The 20,182-nt window shown below is 30.6% G+C and overlaps 4 protein-coding genes across 6 annotated transcripts in view; 3 read left to right on the top strand and 1 right to left on the bottom strand.

Moving 5' to 3' along the window:
- The window catches only part of LOC125065462, a 56,083-nt gene extending 46,208 nt beyond the window's left edge, over window positions 1-9,875 (top strand). The window contains exons 2-7 of one of the 2 annotated variants that reach the window (XM_047673043.1): window positions 2,335-2,410; window positions 4,184-4,244; window positions 7,760-7,842; window positions 8,186-8,405; window positions 8,642-8,914; window positions 9,632-9,875. In XM_047673043.1, coding sequence (XP_047528999.1) covers window positions 2,391-2,410; window positions 4,184-4,244; window positions 7,760-7,842; window positions 8,186-8,405; window positions 8,642-8,914; window positions 9,632-9,799 — 825 coding nt within the window. In that variant the 5' untranslated portion in view covers window positions 2,335-2,390 and the 3' untranslated portion in view covers window positions 9,800-9,875. Of the gene's footprint in view, window positions 1-2,334; window positions 2,411-4,183; window positions 4,245-7,036; window positions 7,118-7,759; window positions 7,843-8,185; window positions 8,406-8,641; window positions 8,915-9,631 lie in introns of those variants that run through there. The other variant, XM_047673044.1, reaches the window with a different exon arrangement.
- A 1,262-nt stretch (window positions 9,876-11,137) lies between these two features.
- On the top strand, window positions 11,138-12,169 carry LOC125065354. The gene is made up of 3 exons (XM_047672914.1): window positions 11,138-11,224; window positions 11,538-11,804; window positions 11,886-12,169. Exons 2-3 carry the CDS (start codon window positions 11,610-11,612, stop codon window positions 12,021-12,023), a joined length of 333 nt encoding a protein of 110 aa, XP_047528870.1. The 5' UTR covers window positions 11,138-11,224; window positions 11,538-11,609; the 3' UTR covers window positions 12,024-12,169.
- A 386-nt stretch (window positions 12,170-12,555) lies between these two features.
- On the bottom strand, window positions 12,556-14,403 carry LOC125065191 (3-oxoacyl-[acyl-carrier-protein] reductase FabG-like). 2 transcript variants are annotated; one of them, XM_047672687.1, is made up of 2 exons: window positions 14,323-14,403; window positions 12,556-13,472 (listed from the first exon to the last, which is right to left on the bottom strand). In XM_047672687.1, exon 2 carries the CDS (start codon window positions 13,468-13,470, stop codon window positions 12,694-12,696), a length of 777 nt encoding a protein of 258 aa, XP_047528643.1. In that variant the 5' UTR covers window positions 13,471-13,472; window positions 14,323-14,403; the 3' UTR covers window positions 12,556-12,693. The 2 variants fall into 2 exon arrangements, with proteins under 2 accessions (XP_047528643.1, XP_047528644.1); XM_047672688.1 differs by lacking the exon at window positions 14,323-14,403 and adding an exon at window positions 13,858-14,154.
- Window positions 14,404-15,377: 974 nt separating this feature from the next.
- LOC125065149 (dnaJ homolog subfamily C member 8) lies at window positions 15,378-19,919 on the top strand. Its single transcript, XM_047672619.1, has 6 exons — window positions 15,378-15,572; window positions 15,677-15,868; window positions 16,553-16,681; window positions 17,370-17,477; window positions 18,211-18,345; window positions 18,563-19,919. The coding sequence occupies exons 1-6, from the start codon at window positions 15,519-15,521 to the stop codon at window positions 18,683-18,685; spliced, it is 741 nt and encodes a 246-aa protein (XP_047528575.1). The 5' UTR covers window positions 15,378-15,518; the 3' UTR covers window positions 18,686-19,919.
- The last annotated feature ends 263 nt before the right edge of the window (window positions 19,920-20,182 follow it).

The following is a 20,182-nucleotide window of genomic DNA, read 5'->3' as shown; positions in this document are numbered from 1 at the left end:
ATGTGTAATTATTTAAATTAATAAGCAATATTTTATACATTATTTTCTATAATCAAACGTGTACTTAGTAACACAACGTTAAATACTTTTTTTCGACGAATTAAAAATATGATTTCAGGATGTTTTTTTCAAATCGCAATAGTTAGGGAGTGAGACAGGCGCCTATACTAAATAAAAATTGGGTTACGGCTCTTCCAGCCTTTTCCACGATTGCGAATAAAGCCTTACATGTTAGGGTTAAATATTTTTTAAGATCGATCGATCGATCAAAGATTCATATTTATTAAGATCGCTTAAGAATAATGTATGCATATGTTTAAGTTTATCTGTTTGTGTGTATTTGTGTTTATTTAGTAACTATCTGTGCCCTCGTATGTAAGCGTGGGAAGGCAATTTATGACTTTTTTCCTACATTATATTTTCACATATGGATAAATCAAGCAATTTATTAGCTACATTGTCTGAACAAGTAACTTGGAACAAGAAAAACTTGTCGCTGAGAGTAGTCCTAGCGTCCTGTTTGTCAGATCTGAAAATGACGTCACCTGATTAACGCTATGTGATTTTTATAAAACTGTCAAACTCTGTGTTGACGAAGAATAAAAGCAAGAAAAAATAGTTGCCTTACTGATAAAACTCCTGCCAAATTATATATCTCGGTTCGAATGAACATATTCTTAATATAATTAGTGTTAGAGCTCGCTCTAACTTATTAATGTGACTTATCTTGTTTTTTCGCGTTTCCCCCACGTGATGTGGGGGGACGGCCCGACGGTTGGCCCACCGTAGGCCTCCAAGTTAGAGGAGTTCCCGGGGTACAGAAAACCCACCTACTCCTGGCGACGCTTAGATCGGAGGGAGAAGGTACGCATAGTGCTGATGCCTTCTACCCGGTCTTCTTCGTCAGAGCGAATGTGACTTATCTGCGCCGCCCCTGGAATAGATGCAGTAGGAAAAGGCAGATTGACAATGTGCACTATAGACAATTTTTGGAACAGGACAATTATAGTTAAAATATTTATAGGTACCTCATACAATATTTTAAACAGAATTGGACTAAACAACTGTAAAACAAAAAAAAATGGAATAAGTGTTTATATATTTATATTTATACTTTAAATTATAATGTTATTAAAGTTGTACTAATGTACAACATAAATATTTTCACATCAAATACAAAAGTCCCAAGTTCATATATGATTATGTTTTATTAATTATAGGATAATATAGGAAATACGCGTTTCCACAGAGTGACCCCATGATTACTCAAATCCTAAAATGACACAACCTGTGCAAACAAGACTTTAAATTTTTATGAAACCCGATCTTTCTCAATTCATTTAAAATTGGTAAAGAGCCTTATGCGTGACTAGAATGCTCGTTTAAAATTGCCTAATAACAACAACATACACTACGCTTGTTAGCATTTTGTGGTTAAATTTGTGGTCTTAGGAAAGTTTTTGCCCATAAAATGAGCAACTATGAAGGTATGATAATTGTTATTAGGCCCTTGGGTTTACTGATTTAAGAATTGAGTAAAATTATTCATAACTAAAGCATAACAACATGTCCTTACTATAAAATATCTAAAGTTAATAAAAAAGATACATATATATAGTTTATGTAATTTATTTTTAGGCATATCAGAGTTTTTAGTTGTGAAAAAAGGACACGCAATTCTAGATTTCAAGCTTTCGTACTTTTTTCTTTGGTGTTTTTTTTTTTAATAAAAAGAGTTCTTAATTTTTTCCTGTAATATGATATAAAATTACTTGATACATAGTTCTGATTTATAATAAAATGTTAACAATAAACAACAATGTTCAAAAGAGATGGTTAAATACCTGTTTATCCTTTTCTTATTTTCGGCTATAAGTCTATCCAAAATAGAGAAACTATTATAAAAAAAAACATTTTAACATGATTTCATTCGATTGCTAAGATCGTGAATTATTGACGAACTTAACTACAAAACTTTAACACACTATCTATACAATTATTTTGTACTTTTGTCATAAAAAAGAACATTATTTTTACGTTATCTGGATCTTCTAGGAAGATGATAGGCATGAAAGCTATTGACATTATAATAAGCATTCTGGGAGCATAAAATAATGGAACTACATGCAATTTTAATTTTATGACTAACCGGGGATTTTCCGCTACAAGTACTGGAAGAAAAACATTACATCTATATCTAGATTGACATTTGCTTTTACGTTATCAGATTACAAGTCGTAAAGCAGTATAATGACATGACAAAGAAAACAGTGGATAGATTTATCAAACGTCGGTACAGATTTTCTTTAATATTAAATGCTGGATGCATTTCAGGGGGTTCATTTAGACCTGCAAGTAGGAGGCGCATCTCCAGACTTTGGAGAGGTCATATGAAAAAATCACTAAACAGGTATTATATTTAGAACCGACGTAATCCAATGACGACTCAAGCTAGTTTAGTTGCTCCTTCTTTATGTCAACATAACAAGTGTCCGTATAATTGAGAATTGGTAATAGGAGACTTTGTGCTAGCGAAATTTTGGTAAGAATTGTTACAAAAGTTTCTAAATTATTGAGTAACGGCCTGCAAATTCCATTACTAATGCCTCCTTTCCCTTTAACGATCTGCTTTATTGCGTATCCACATCTGACAGGATTTCATTAAAATTAGACAAATATAGGTTTCTTTCCGATATTTTGCTCAACTGCCAAACACGAGATGGATTACAAACACAAATAAAGTACATGTAAATTCAGTAGTGCTTGCCTGGGTTTGAAACCGCAATCGGGCAAATTGGTCGGGCAAAGTTTTATCAATTTGAAAAATACTTTTTTTTGCTTTTCCATGCACATCTGACATCATATTATTAATAACGCCTTCGAAATAACATTAATAAGCCGATTAAACGTAAAGTCCTTAAATTTCTGTTTTGCGTTTTTCCCACATGAAGTTGGGGGATTATGCGAGACTCCTCGGTGTCTAGAACGCCTGGTACGCACTAGCACGCCGGAAAACCAACTAAACAATCACCGGTACCCACCCGTCTCTTCGGGGGCATCACGGAATCCCTGAAACAAAGTGCCCTAGGTAAGTAATTGAAGGCCCTTGATATACACATGAACTAATAATATTTTTTGTAACGTAACTAGTTATCCCGTTGACGTATTATAGTCGGATGTGAAATACTGACGATTTAGATAAATTTTTTTTAACTATCAATTAAGCTTGGACTATGACGATGTTCTGGTAGTACTATTATCAAGATGCATCCGGTAAGTTAAATCATGAATATTTACTTTAATAAATTTTTAAGCTATATTTCTAAAAAATCTTATTTTATTTTAAGTCTTGCAGGCAATTAAAAAAACTTTATTTAAATAAAATGTTATTTGTGTACCTAATAAGTCTTTCTCTCTCTCTGCACATATGAAGGGAATAATTTCATGTTATATTATTGAACGCCTTGAATAAAATAATCCATTTAAGTACTTTTACAACAAAAAATATTGCTTTGTAGTTTATAGCAGGCACTTTAAAAAATAATTATTAAAGGTATGTTTAATATAAAAATATATATTTTTTGCTATTTTTGTTTTTAAAGCACAAATTGGCTTGCACAAAGCCCTAAAACCGCCGAATAATAATTATTTAAGGATCATATTATAACCTTATAAATTGAACAGTAACAATAATTGTTGGTAATTACTATTGATAGTGGAGAATAATACTAATCTGAAGCATAATAAAATAATGTGATTTTAGTTTAAATTAGAAAGAGCGTACATCAGTGAGCCGAGATGGTCCAGTGGTTAGAACAAGTGCACCTTAACCGATGCGTGCGGGTTCATACCTAGTCAAGCACCACTGAATTTACATGTGCTCAATTTGTATTTATAATTCATCTCATGTTTAGCGGTGAAGGAAAACATCATGAGGAAACATGCATGAGTCTAATTTCAACAAAATTCTCCCAATGTGTATCCACCAATCGCATTGGAGCAGCGTGGTGGAATAAGCTCCAATCCAACTCTTCAAAGGAGATGAGGCCTTAGCTCAGCAGTAGGACATTTACAGACTGTTGTTAATTACATCAGATAAGTCCTTGTAAAACGAAAATGGAACTAATCGTGGCATGCTACATAACGTGCATATCTATGTACTTACTTCAAACTTTTCTCACAGAAGTTACAAACGCAGTCTGCATATAAAAATGGAGATCCTGACGGCAAGTCCAACACGATCGGTAAGGGTGTAGGCGTATATCTACTACATTAAGGTGTTTTCCAAGACAAATATCCTCACTTTTCATTTCTTTTCGGTCGCGTACATAGAAGTGGTTCAAGGGAAAATAAAATTCACTAAAATAAATAAAAAATCTAATATTATCTAATTTTACCATATTGTATAAGTATCAGATTGATAATTATAATCATTCCTCATAATGTTCATGTTTGGTCCCCACACCATGAAATCAAAACTGTAATTTATTAATAACTAGCGACTCGCCCCGGCTTTACACGGGTGCAATGCTGATACTAAATATATTACAGAATGTCTTGCAACGTTAACAGTTTTTCAGTCGTTAGACAATACAAACCGCTAACGCAGAGAGCGTTTTAAATCTGTAATATCTTCGAAAATATTCATTTTAATTACATGCTGTAAAGGGCCATATTGATCTATATTAAATACATAATGTATTTAATATAGATCAATATTTAAGTTAATTGGATAAGGCTTAATGCTGTATTGCTTCAAATCGCTTCGAAAATAAGCCATTATTTATCGTAAAAAGTACAGGATAAAAAATGGTTATTGTGGGTTATCACATTAATATAGATCAATATGGCCCTTTACAGCATGTAATTTAAATTAATATACCATCGCTGACATTTTTGAAGACATTTTTAAGGTGTACAATACTGTAGTACCTACATTTTTTCAACCTCTAAAATTAGTCTAAAATCAGTATTTCTCTACTATATTTTGCATATAATATAGATATAAAACTTCCTCTTAAATCAATATATCTATTAAAAAAACCGCATGAAAATTCGTTGTGTAATTTTAAAGATCTAAGCAAACACAGGGACAGATAACGGTAAGCAACTTTGTTTCATACTATGTACCTAATGATTTATATAGTGTTAATTTAAATTTTAAATAGTGACAATTTTCGATGTTCGTATTATTACATACATACAGTACCTAAATTCTTAAAGCAAGCCTTAATAGAAATATTTTAATGGTTAGCATTGAAAGTGTTGAATAAACCAATTAATTTTATTTGCTCTTATCTGCAAGGCCTTGGTTTTATCAAATTACAATGGGCTATTTGTCATAGTCCTAATTGCATCATGTGTTTGTTTATAAGCAACATATAAGTCATATTTAAAATGTTTCATTTTTAATAGTACTTCAATGATATATATAATAAGCAAATATTTCCACATTGTTCTTTATGAATCTAATTGTTCCATGTTTGACTAAGATATGGAAACAGACAGATTTTTAGTGCAAGGTTAAAACATACCCATTCGATAGAATTTTATTTGTTAACATTGGGTTTGATCTTATCAAAATCAAAATCAAAAAATCAAAGTCAAAATATACTTTATTCAAGTAAGCTTTTACAAGCACTTTTGAATCGTCATTTAACACACTATTTAAAGTCTAGATTCTACCGAGAAAAACTGGCAAGAAACTCAGTAGTTACTCTTTTTCAACGTCTTAAAATACAGTCATGTTAGTTAAATGCTTTACTTAAAACGAAAAAAATGTGCCACATGGAAAAAAATATTTATATTGGATTCAGATTCGGTTTTGGTTTCTGTTTTGTTATTAAAAATCATTCAAATGATCTAATAGATTTATAAAAAGTGATAAATACTAAATTCCTCTTTGTCTATGAAACGAATTTCATATTAAAAAATGGACTACTAGGTAAATAAAATTGTTTGTAGAGACAATGGACCGTTTCAGTTTTATTTAACGTCAGGTCTCCTCCTGCATTAGATATTAAAAATAAACGTCTTTTTTATAATGTAAAAGTCTTTTCATAAATTAAATATTAACGTACTTTTTAGGTTTTTGTAATTTCGTCTAACAAAACAAAATGTTAGAAAATAACTACGAACTTTGTATAACATTTTTATAATCAATAAACTATAAATGTATTTGGGGCATATCATCTATTCACATGTATTTTAATATTTACCTAGATCGTACTCGTAGTTTGGATAATTAATAGACAGTGGTAATAGGCGTAATATAACGTTAAAGAGGCCAAGGGATCCTGGTGATGAAGGAATCCCCCGTATCGGAAAACGTAGCGTATGGCCTCCAGCCAGCCAATAGGACTGATGACTAATGGTGGTCGTACCTGACTGAATGGCTAAAAAACGAGAGCTTTGACTCATGACATCATGGAGTGAATTTCGATTGACATGCTAATGCTAAGAAAATTAAGTAATCAGACACAAGATGTCAATACAGTACCTACGAAATTAACTCCTACGATATAATCATCATCATCAGTAGCCTGTAAATTTCCCACTGCTGGGCGAAGGCCTCCTCTCCCTTTGAGGAGAAGTTATGGAGCATATTCCACCACGCTGCTCTCATGCGTGTTGGTGAAATACACATGTGGCACAATTTTGTTGAAATTAGACTCATGTAGGTTTCCTCGCGATGTTTTCCTTTACCGACACAAATTAAGCACACGAAAATTCAGTGGTACCTGTCTGGGTTTGAACCCGAAATCATCGGTTAAGATGCACGCGTTCTAACCACCATCTCGGCTCCGAATAAATAATAATACATACGAAATGATATCATACCTGTAGTAGGTAACATTTTTTTTTTTTTTTGCAAACTAGTAATAGAAAATTCCATAGTTATGACAATTTCTTGTGTTTACTTGATTTTGTTAATGTAATATCCCATGAAATAGATAAGATAACATTCATTTGTTTAGAGTAGCTATGTAAAGAATGCATTTTGCAAGAATATCATATAAAACCATGGATCATTACTACACACCATCACATTTTTCTAACAATTGCTTCGATTCAACTGAAGATGAAGTTTGCTTTGCTAATTGTATCCATATTTCTGGTAAGTCGTAAATTAAATTAATTTTTATAAATAATAATTTATATTTTATTTAAATTTATTTATAACGCACTTTCTTAGAATCTTATTATATTTATCCAAGTATATGTTTATTTAAATAAATTTCATAAATACATATTTGTTTCTAATGCGATATATCTTGTTATCGGTAACTATTGAACATTTATTTGTGACTAGTGCTATAAATTTTACAACCACATTTTTTTCGATAACAAACCTGAATGTGAACTTTTTTTAATTCTAATATATTATAATAATTTATATGACGTGGTCCATCTTGGTGGAGTAGGTTACCACCCACTCATCACAAATTTTACCACCAATAAGCAATACTCCGTGGTATTCTCTTTTTAAGGGTGAGTAAGCCAGTGTAACTACAGGCACAACGGACATAACAGTTTAGCTCCCAAGGTCGGTAGCGTATTGATTCTTACGATGCCATTGTCTATGGAAGATGGTGAACACTTGCCATCAGGTGTGTCGTTTGCCAGTACGGCTACATAATATTATTATTAAAAAAAATCAAGTTAAAATACAAAAAAATTGCCCTCCGTAAAAAATTGTCTTGAAGTTAGTCTTAGTTATGTAATACATTGTCGATACATACGACGGTTTTTTTATTAGGTTTCCTCATCTTTGGGAAGTCCACCTGATACCGACTTGCTACTAGAACAACGCCGTGATGGTAACTTCGTTGGAAACACAAAGTGAGTTTATAACTTCTTATAAATAATATATTTCTTCGTCGGATACTCCTTTGTGAACATGGAAATAACCCACCACTTCAAACCTTGAAGATGTTTTTAACTAATTGTATAACATTAAATAATTCTAGACAGATTTTATCGAATATCAGAATATGTGTTGCGATTTGTGAAGTAATATAACGACTGACATCTATTAAACATAAATGCTCAATATTATTTTTGACGTTCCATATCGAATTACCTTATATGATAATATTAACCATAATAATATTGCTAATACCTAATATTCAAATAAATAGACCAAATGTTCCGAGGTCATTCAATTACTTAATTGTTTATGCAGGGTACTTATAGAAGAACTAATAAATAATCTACGTAGTGCCACCCAACAAGCAATGGATGCTGTGAAAACATTTTCAGCGGGAATCCAAGAACAGAGGAAACTTTTCGCGGAGAAGTTGGTCAATGATTTGCAGAGAGTCCGTGACAGAGTTCATCTTGCCGTCAAAAATGTCAGTGACAGATTTGTAAATGCTGGATCAGAAGTCCGCAATTGTATTGATGTAAGTATTGACATTTATTTATTATTCGTGTTATGAATCAGGGCAAGTTCTTAATTAACCTGAAACATTTTCAAATTTCTCACTTAAACTAACAACTATTTTGATAACATGCATTATAATGTTTTGAAAATGTTTCTTAAATCTATGATTCCATATAGACACACTTCTTTTATATTATTTGACAAAAAATATTGTTAAAGTGCATTTATTATATTAAATAAAAACATTTTTTTCAGTCTCATAAAAGTGATCTCGATAGTGTTTTCAATAATGCTGTTGAAAAATCAAAACAATGTGCGGGCGATCGCGTCATGGAAATTGGAAATATGATTGATGAACTTATGGAAATGTCGTCAAATATGAGGAATTATACTCGTAACTCTTTGACAGAATTGAAGGAGTGCACCGAAAGCGAGCATGGTCTTTTAGCAACGGGCACTTGCCTAAGTCGTATCGCTATACGAACTGAATTCAAAGGAGCAGTTTTCTTAACCCAGAGTGGAGTTTTGGTAATAACAATAATTATCAGTACAGACTAACCATATTGAATGTTATATTATCTACAATTTCATCCTGTCGTCTCCTTTTGAAAGATTTAAGCTGAATTAATTTGCTTAATTTAATTAATTTATTTATTTGACGGTAGGGCTTTGACCTACTCTGGTTCTGGTCTGGATTACCATCCTACTCATCACATACTCTACCGCCGCACAAGCAGTATTCAATATTTTTGTATACCGGTTTGAAGGGTGAGTGAGCCAGTGTAACAACAGGCACAAGAGATATAACATCTTAGTTACCAAGGTTGGTGGTGAACTAGCGATATAAGATTTGGTTAATATTTCTTATAGCGCCATTGTCTATGGGCAGTGGTTTCCACTGATGGTAATCAGGTGGCCCATTTGCTTATTAGCCTACCTATAGCATAAAAAAAAATGAATATTATTCATCACGTGTATGCACGTGACGTTTCATGACGTGGATAAAACCGCTTACAATATTACAGATCTTAGTTCATAAGACATAAACAAAATGCCCCACGATATTCTTTTTCCTGCGCAGCGCCAGCAATGAATTTTGTGTGGATTATACTAGAAAAATGTATAAGTTTCACATTAATAAGAAGTCATTTGTAATATTTCCATTTCAGATTAATGATAAGAAACAGCACAATGATTAAATCGGTTTTTTTACTTTTAGTCACTATATTTTTCCCGGCATTTCAGATTTCTCGCATCAATTTGGGTTTCTCAACATTACCAGCCGCCCTTGAAGTATGTGCAGGTACCAAATTAGTTGAAGCTGGTGTCAATTCAGCAAAGATCGTCATGGAAATTGGAAGTTGTTCCGCATCTTCAATTTTTACTTCATTGTCTGGAAATAACTCTTCCTGAATAAACGAAAACACATTTGGTGTAATAATTTCTCACGTATACTATTGGCATTCAAATAAATTTGTTATTAATTAAATATGTCTTTTTTTACTTTTAAAAATACACCAAAGCAGAGCGAAGTGACGGAAAAATAATTCGGAATTCATTACGTCATTTCATTCATCATTTCTACATGCATCATACATAGAATATATTATTATTAATAATATTAATTTCAAAATATTTTTTTAATTTATTTTGATTTTTTTTTTACATTTATACTAGACACTTGGTGGTAGGGCTTTGTCCAATATTCAAGTTTAAAAGCAGTGTAACTACAGGGACATAACATCTTAGTTCCAAAGGTCGATAGTGCATGTATAGATAGGCGATGTAAGAAATAGTTATATATTTTTTACAGCACTAATTTCTATGGGCAGACCACTTACCATCAGGTGGCACCTTTGGGCTACCGCCTACATAATTATGCCACTAAAAATACCGCTTCATATTGGCATTTTATTATTTAGTAGTTAAGATATGCTTACTTTAGCCAATTAGCAATTATTAACTTTGTATTTTACCAATTCAATACTTCATCATTCCATGACATAATAACCAATAATTATGAAAAAATTCTCAGGAGCAAATTTGGCAAACTAAGTACCCTTGTACTTTATGCAGGTAAAGAAATCACTTGCAAGCTTCTAAATAATAAAAAAATTCAAGACATTACCGCGTACTACGAACTGTCACTATGATAAATAGTATAATACAAACTGTGATAACAAACAACAAACAATTCAATAAAGTTTAGTAACCTGACACTTAATTAATGATTGTGACAAATATAGAGACTTTTATCCTTGAAACAAAACTGCGCAAATATTTTCCCAAAGTAGTACTTGAAATATCCTGACTAGATATATAAGGACAACTATTGTGCAAACAATTTAGAACTACATACTTTTTGTAGCTAAGAACATAATGCGAAACAGTTTATTAATTACCTTAGTGCTGCTTGCAGGGTGTCAGGTATTTAATTTTATCTAAAATATTCATTAAAAAAAAACATATTTTTTAGAACTTAAACGACATATTTTATTTTTACAGCAATCCTTTCAAACTAAATTACAAAACAATGTTATTGCTTTTAAAGACTCTCTTGAAATTTTGGATATAAACATCCCACATGCTAGGAATCAGAGAGATTTGTCAGAAATATGGAGTAAAATAAGATCAAAAATAGTCAGTGCATGGGAGGCTTTCAAGAATATTACAAATAACACAAAACAGAATATCAAAGAATATGTGCTCAAAATAAAAAATAAAATTCGATTGATTACAAAAGTTTTTGAAATTAAAATTGAAAATTTAAAAAAGGAATTCAAGAACATAATTGAACATGTTATTGCTACAGGGAAAAATGTGAAAAATTGTGTTAAGGTAAGATTAGTTACCTATTTATTTTACAAATATCACTATTCGCGCAATCGTCGAATTTAAATCATAATAATAATTAATTTTTAGGGAGATATACAAAAGTTCTAACAAGAAATGACAAATTTTAAATATTATTACTTACAATCTTATCAAATTATATAATACTGAAAATAATTAATTTATTATAAAATCTCAATAGCAAAAAAGTAATAAACGCTAAATCTATTATTCTTATAAAATACAATTGAAAAATTTCATTTCCTTAAGACACATTCAAACAAAATATAAATATTAAATTATACCTACTTATTTACAGGAAGATAAAAACGCGATAGAAACCTTATTGAAGGAAATAATTATTAATGTTACAACTTGCATATCAAATAATATGAAGCTCATGGCCAACATAGAGATATCGCACAATTCAAATGACATCGACGACTCAATATTGTTAAATTCAGTTCAAAATAAAATAAAAACGAGCTTAGTAACATGTGGAGAGAACAGTGATCAATGTTTGAATAACGTGAAAGAAGAAATCCTTGCCGACATAGATCTCGCAACTTGGAATGTTTCGCAAAAGGTACACATCAAAAATTATATTCTTTTTTTAAATATTAGTTTTAAATCATTAATTTGTTGTGAACTATTTATTTTATTTTAGGCTTTTCAAGTTAGAACGGCTGTTGACAACGGTCTAGAGATCGTCGTTTCTTGTGTTACTGAAGGTCTCACGATGGCGTCAACAGCGATAGCAAACGAAACTATCCAGATTATCCAATGCGTTAAAAACAAAGAATAAAGAGTTAGGTACACACATATGACTTAACCATAACGATATATATGTATATCATAAAAAGAAAAAAAGCCGTACTAGAAAATGGCGACTATTATAATCTATAATAAAGAATGTTGTATAATTGATACTTGTCATTTATAAAATACAGATATATTAATCAATATTAATGATGTCATCGTGTCTTCTCCATCGCACGTGACATTGGTGAAATAATCTGTGCCCTCTTGGCACAAATAAAAGCCAAAACTAAAAAAATAAAAAAAATATATCAATGATGTCATAAGAAATATGTCATCAGTAAGCGATAACAAATTTTATTTTTATTCATGACCCGGTATTGTAAAATATTAAATACGTTATGAATGGTGAATTTACAAAATAAATTTAAAATATTTGACAAAATATTGTTTTATTAATCCATAAAATGTAACAAAAAGTACATTTATAAAATATAATTTTTGATAAAATTCGAGGCATCCATTTTAATGTTCATCCATGTTAGTAAAGTAAAAAAATTTAAATATTATTATTAAAATATTTGTAAATTTTTAGTAGATAAAATTAAAGTCATTTGATAAAGATATAACAGCTTTTATTCAATAATCATTAAACTTTTTTATAAAAAAAATATCCTTAATTAGTATTCACATCACGTATTGAAGATACAAAACATTTATCGTGGGCACATTGCATGTCGACCACCGTCTACAGGCAAGGTAGCCCCAGTAATATTGCTTGCGCCGTCACTAGCCAAGAATACAATAACAGAACTAACTTCTCTTGCATAGCCTGGCCTTCCTATAGCATGGGTGTCAGCACATTTTTTTAGAAATGCTTCGTATTGGACTTCATTCATTCCATCTTTTTTATGTAAACCGGTCGTTATTACGCCTGGATTAACAGCATTAACACGAACTCCCTTCGGTGCAAGTTCAAGAGCTACACATCTAGTAAATTGATCCAAAGCTGACTTAGACATACAATAAGCAAGGACATTAGGAAAAGATCTCATTCCAGTAACGCTGGAAACATTTACAATACTGCCTTTGCTTTGTGTGAGGTGTGGTACTGCTAACATAGTTAAATAATAAGGACCTCGAACATTCACATTCATAACTCTATCGTACTGGTCTAAAGTTGTGGTTTCGATTGTCCCTGATTCCAAAACACCCGCATTATTCACCAATACGTCAAGCTTATGAAAATGATCAATAGTAGTTTTTATTATATTTTCTATAGCATTTTCATTGTTCATATCGGCAATAATAGAGAGAGCCTTCGATTTCGTAGGAGAAATTTCTTCACACAGCTTTGCTACGTTGCTCAGTGCATCTCGGTTCCTTCCGGTTATCACAACGTTCGCCCCCAATTTTGAAAATTCAGTAGCAGTTTCGGCGCCAATACCTGAGCTTGCGCCGGTGATCAGAACAACTTTACCAGTAAACATCATACCTGATAAAAATGAAATTAGTAGTTCAAATTATTCGTAAACAATTATATGCATTCGATCCATTTTGTTTTATATTACTATATTATCTATTGTTGGTATTTTTCGGGTGATAATTTAATTCTCACGATAACTCAGCAAATAGCTATTTAGGTGAAACTAGTATTCACTTAATACGGATAAAAATGAAATACTTTATAATTTGTTACAAATAATATGATTAACCTTAGATTTTAAACTAAAAAGGTTCATAACTTTCAGTTTTAAAGGTACAAAATACCTACTTGTAGTGACAATTGAGAACTTTTGAAAATAATTTAAAAGTGAAAAAGGTTTGTAATAAATCCGGAGTAACAGATCTTGTAGCAGTTACTGATTGAGGATCCTTACCTACCCTTTCCCTTAAAGATATGTATTGATTTTTTTATTTTACAACGAATATAACAACAGGCCACGATAACTATATTTTGAGAAGAGCATTTTGTAGGTGTTTTCAAATACTAGCGAGGGAGATATACCACAAAGACATGCATTAAAGATAATTTAAATACCTAATATATATTATTTTATAAACTAAATCTGTTTTATATTTCAAAATGAAAAATTCCAAATACATAAATCATTTACTTCGCGATACACGCGAAGCCGAATGAAACGACTTGTTTAAAAACACGTTAGGTACCGGTCACGTCATAATATTATATCGACAACTAAACTACAGCACTTATGTAAATATTACAAATAAGCAATATAAATAAACTCAAATGACTTCTAAAAATAATTGATCTTATTTTAATCTATGAGATCAAAAACCAAGAAAATAACCAAACCAAACAAATAATAGAGAGAACACACCTTATTTCCTATTTCGAATTATTATAATAATATATGACAGTTCACTAATCTGTTCTTAGAGATATCATAAGAATACCATAGACTCCATAGAGTACAGAATTACAGATACAAACTAGAAACTACACTAGAAGGTACAGTAAAAGACCAACAACAAAGAAGGATTAAAAAAATATTTAAAAAAAATGTATGCTGCGAAAATACGGTAGGTACTATAAAAGTAGTTGCACAAGTGTTGTGGTAATAACGTATCGTATCGTAATATTTTTCAACTTTTCACTTTTTACATTGCGCTGGCGCATGACGCTAAGGTAGCACAGAGTATAATATATACATGCAAGGGTGCATAACATGCTCGCCATTTTAAAATAAAATCCCTATACAAATGTAAAAAATAATTTTAAGCACAGATTCTTATATTTTATAATCTTAAAGACAATTAAATAAAAACATTTTACGATTAAAATAAAAGGAGTTTTCTATGCAGAAGAAAAAGAAAGAGTTCATTTATTTTTACTTTTTAGTAATAACACATTATTCTTTCTTATTACTTCTGTGATAACAGAAAAATATTTTATTTATGTTTATAAAACTTAAGCCAATCACTTTGCTTACAGCCATATCATAGGTGTTACTTTGATAATTATAAACCACCATTGGCGGGGTGATGCACAATATGATATTAAAACTCGTAGCATTTAGTTAATCGTGCAAAGTTCGTAAATCAGTCGTGTGCAGAATTTTAACTTAACTGAATGCCGGGAAGTGGGTCAATTTTAACGCGCAAGGTTTGATTATTGTTTAACAAAGATGTAACTGTAAATACAATACGGCTTTTAAAATAAATGTTGTCTGTTGATAGTTATCAAGGTTTTTAACAGCAATTTAAATTTTTCTGCTTAAAATAACATTTTGAATTATTACAACTAAGTTAAAGTGAATACAAAGTCAATCTTCACGAAACGTTTGAGTATACGTGTAACAGTACCAGAAATCTTTCCGATCGCTGTCAAATTCGTAACGCTCAAATGCTCAATGCTGTGACTTGTTAGCTGTCAAGTGTCATATTATTATTTCATAATCCGTAATTCTGTGTTAGCTTTCGGATTTCTGTAAAATTTAAATAATTATTCAAACATAATTATTTAGAGCGTTTCATTTTCATTCGTTTAAATGATTTTATTTTAAAATAAGAGAAAATGTCGTCTACTACATCTAGCGGAAAAGAATCTTTTGAAGACTTTTATACCGAGGTAATGTAACCTAAAATGATACAAATGTATGTATGTAATATGTATACACCTATCTAATAAAATAAATTTTCTTACAAGTGTATATTTTTTATATAATTTTTCAGGTTAAAGAGATCGAAAAGAGAGATTCGGTTTTAACTCCAAAGCAACAAATTGAGAGATTACTTCGACCAGGATCGACTTATTTCAATTTAAATCCTTTTGAAGTATTACAAGTTGATCCAGAAAACACTTTGGATGAAATAAAGAAAAAATATCGACGTCTATCAATACTTGTACATCCAGATAAAAATATAGTAAGTAAGATGGTTTTATTTGCATGTTAAATAAATTTACCCAGATAAATATACCATTTATAATAAGACTATATCACTAGTCTGTTTAGCTGTAGATACCTATTAATGTTTTCTTGTGTTTTACCTTTTAAACAAGAACTAAATGTGAAGTTAATAGCATAAATGCTATTACAGTTGATAAAATTGTATGTATTTTTTAATAATGTCACGATATAAAAATCTCCACACTCTTGACCTACATCAAATGTAGTTAGTAGCTTAAATTCAGAGGAGATCCTAGATTTTTCGCTGAGACGGTATATCCGTCAACATTTGGTTTTTATCCACAGATGGGAACGTTTGCATACCCCGAGCCAACCCGAGCTGCTTGTACGTAGGTAAGGAATGGTTGCATAAACGATGTTTGATTTACTATAACAATATCAAACATCAAAACAATGAAAGGATTTAGTTTAATTTTTAATACTTAATACCAGTAAATAAATTAATTGATTAAACTTTTATTATACCTATTATACTGGAAGGTATTATATTTTAGAAAATATAACAATTTAAAACATTGTCTGGAATCTAAGGTATGTTATATAAAGAGATGAAGGGCTTACACCATATAAGTATACTTTAACAACTACCAGCAAATATTTAAATGAATTAAAAATTAGATTATTATATTTTGAATTTTAGGATGACTCAGAGCGAGCTCAACAGGCGTTTGAAATTATAAACAGAGCCTGGAAAACATTAGAAAATGAAGAAACAAGGAAAAAGAGTTTGGATATATATGAGGAAGCTAAGGAACGCACAGATCACATGGTAAGGGTTATTATTATATTAAGTATAACACAGCTGGGCTAAGACTACTACTACCCACAACTCTCTAATTGCGGATGGGACGACATGTGTGGCAGAATTTCTTTGAAATTAGACACACATTTCCTCACAAAGTTTCCTTTGCCCCTGTGCACAATTTGATTTGTTAGCAGAAATTGAGCACATACATGTAATTATTATAATTAGTATGTAATGTATGATATGTGTGATAGTCCCAGTTAACCATACCATATAAAATATAGAAATCAACCTGATATCAGCTTATCCGATCTAAATATATCTGGTAAATTGCCAGTCCTGTTCTGCAGTACTCACTTTATCAGTACAGTGCAGTTTTTTGTCTCATTTTCAGTGGACAAGTCAAGCTAATTTCTTCTAAGACATACAGCAATGAGATATTTTAAGACTTGAGAGTTAAATTTTAAATAATTCACATTTACATAAAGATTTGTAGTGAATAATTTGACTATTGTAAATAAAAGTTTTTATAAAACTTTTGTTTAAATAAAATTTCAATTATCCCCCTTCCAAAATCACACGGATTTGATTTGAGATACTTTAGTAAATTTTACAAAAAATATCTATTTTTTGTAAATGCCTTGCCTATAATATGTAAAATATATTTACCAATAATTACATTTAATTTTAAATCCCATATCAATTATTGCAGATAGAACAAAAACGTAAAAAACAAAAGAAAGATGGCAAAGTAACTGAAGGAATACCAGAAGATGATCCTGACAAATATAAACATGCCGTTTATGTTATGACTATGAAGGTATGTATAGTTAAGCCTTGACATATTTCAATTTAATGGGTTAAATGCTAGCTAAGCCTGTGTCTGCTGAAAGTTGAAATGACAAATGCTCAAGTATTGTAAGTGTTACTTGCATTACTTTGAGGTAGGGCTGTATGTGCAAGCCCGTCTGGGTGTGTATATATCCACTCATCAGATATTATAATACCGAACAGCAGTTTTATTGTTGTGTTCAGTTTGACTACAGGCACAACGGACATAACATCTACCCAAGGTTCGTGGTGTATGGGCGACGTAAGAATGGTTACCGTTTCTTACCGTCAATGGATGGTAGCAACAACTTGCATATCAGACCTACTTGTCATAAAAAATAAAACAATAGGAGGTTTATACTGTTTGACCGTTTTTTGTTTTATATATGTACTTTGTTATAAGATATGTCACATATAATGTAACTTGTACAATATATATACCAGATCAACAACATAAATATAAAAAAAAAAACGTTTTTTAATTGCTCTCAATTCTACTAATTTATAGATATTTTATTTCACTCCAAAATTTACTGAACCGTAATTGGATGGATAACAACTAAAGAACAACTATTCATTTCAATAATTTGTAAGTAGTAATAGAGTCCCAGTTCAATGTATTATTGGATGTTGTTACATTATGAATAAACCTGCAGATCTCAACCAAAATAAGCATGGTAAGGACGTTTTTATAATATTAGCTTTTTTTTTTATTATTTTAGTTGTTTGCGGATATGGAACGTAAGCGTCAACACCTAGAGACTCGAGATATGGAAGAGAGAAAACGTAAACGTGAAGCAGAAATTGATCAAGAGGAACAAATGTCACTTGAAAAGGAGTGGGCTAAAAACTTTGAGGTAATATCATAATTTAGGTTACAATAATGTGTCCATAAATAGTTTAATAATACCTCAGTATTATATATTTTGTCTTTGTTCATATAAAATAGGTGAGTTGTTGTGGAAACTGTGAGAAAAATAAATCAGCAATCTTTAGTGAGCAATTGCTTATGCCCGATCCTCAATCCCCATACCGTTCCACAAATTGATTTACGCATTTTTTTATAATTTTCAGGAATCAAGACAAAACCGTGTGGATAGTTGGAAAAGTTTCCAATCCGGAAGTGGTAAGAAGGAGAAAAAAAAGAAGAAAATAATGGGTTTCAAACCTCCTAAACCCAAACCTGAGAGTAGATAACTAGTCTATAAATAACGTAATTTAGCAATAAAAATCTATGAAAACTGTACTTCTGTATGTTGAAGTCAAAATACTCAGTTGATATATTATAATATTTTACACCTAAGTGAGTATTGTTTCCTTATTCACATACCATTTGGACATACTTTAATATCTTGCAATTTATATGGTCAACAGTAAATTGAACAAGCGAAGAACTGTTTTATATTTTATTGTAAAATTGATTGTATAAAATTAATTAATCTATTTCTTTTCAAATAAATAACAGTTTTCATGGATTTAAAATTAGTATATTTTTTTAGTAATAAATCTCAATTCACCGATTTCCTTTTTGATAGTGTTAGATACATTATGTACTAAAAATAAATATTTTATTAATTTCAATTTAATAGGAGTAATTTTATTTTTCAAGTAAAAAAAGTTTACAATCTAAAAAGTTTTATCTTGAATAACAAATAACAATGTTTTTGATATGATTTTTTAAATTCAATTTGAATCGGGGAGTGATCTCCCTTACACATAGACATTGGGATTCTCTTGCCTCATAGTGATTTGGAAATAATTGTAAAATAAATGGCAAATTTTCTTTGCAATACATGTCAAAATGATTGAGAAAAACCTATTAATTTTTTAGTTATGTCGTTTTCATTTTAAATACGTCACACGAAATAAATTGGTTCGCTTTTTAAATTCATTACGATGAATTAGCCCATGGTATTAAATTGCACATTGCTTCAAATTGAAAAATAAGATTTCTAGTAGTATTTCACATTTACTGTTTTTAGTTTGTTTCGTTATATAGATGCTAGGAATAAAGGTATATAATTTACAATTAGTTGTAAAATTATTGCAAATAACCGTCCAATATTGTTTATCGGTTAACGATTGCTCTGTGACCTCGAGTGACATTCATTAAATGGGATTTTTTTTGAATGCTTAACTCATTCGTAGAATCCTTCGTCCTCGTAATAAATAATAAGTAATTGACGATTAATGATTCCTACGCAATATTTAATCAACAAACTATCTATTTATTGGGTTTACTGTGATACTGGCTTGTAATAAGATTCAAACGAAATCTTTTCCCTACAGCAAAATATAGTTCTTGAGGTTAAGAATCTAGTAGTTTAAAAGATATAAGGTATCTAATTTAGTATGAGGCAAATACTTTGTAAGTTATTGACCTGATAATTACTAATTTCGTTTAGACAATAAAGGTTTAAGTAAACAGTTACAGTTGTTTTCTTTTTTGGTTTTCGTACAAAAAGGTTTAGAATGAATCGATTTCAAAACCAATATTATTCCATTGTCGCCATTTTGTTAGAAACAACTATGTATCAATTGTGTAGGAAAACGAAATGGGCTTCAAATATAGGTACTTAAATACACTGCTGATATAAACAAAGTATTAGTTACTCAAAAATTAACATTCATGGAAGATTTAACTTTATTTATATTAATTTATTATTTAAAATTAACCGAAGTGAAGGAAATATG

Source organism: Vanessa atalanta, chromosome 7 (assembly GCF_905147765.1).
Source record: "Vanessa atalanta chromosome 7, ilVanAtal1.2, whole genome shotgun sequence".
Lineage (NCBI taxonomy): Eukaryota > Metazoa > Arthropoda > Insecta > Lepidoptera > Nymphalidae > Vanessa > Vanessa atalanta.
Note: the sequence above shows the minus strand (reverse complement) of the source record. Positions and strands in the feature narration are given on the sequence as shown.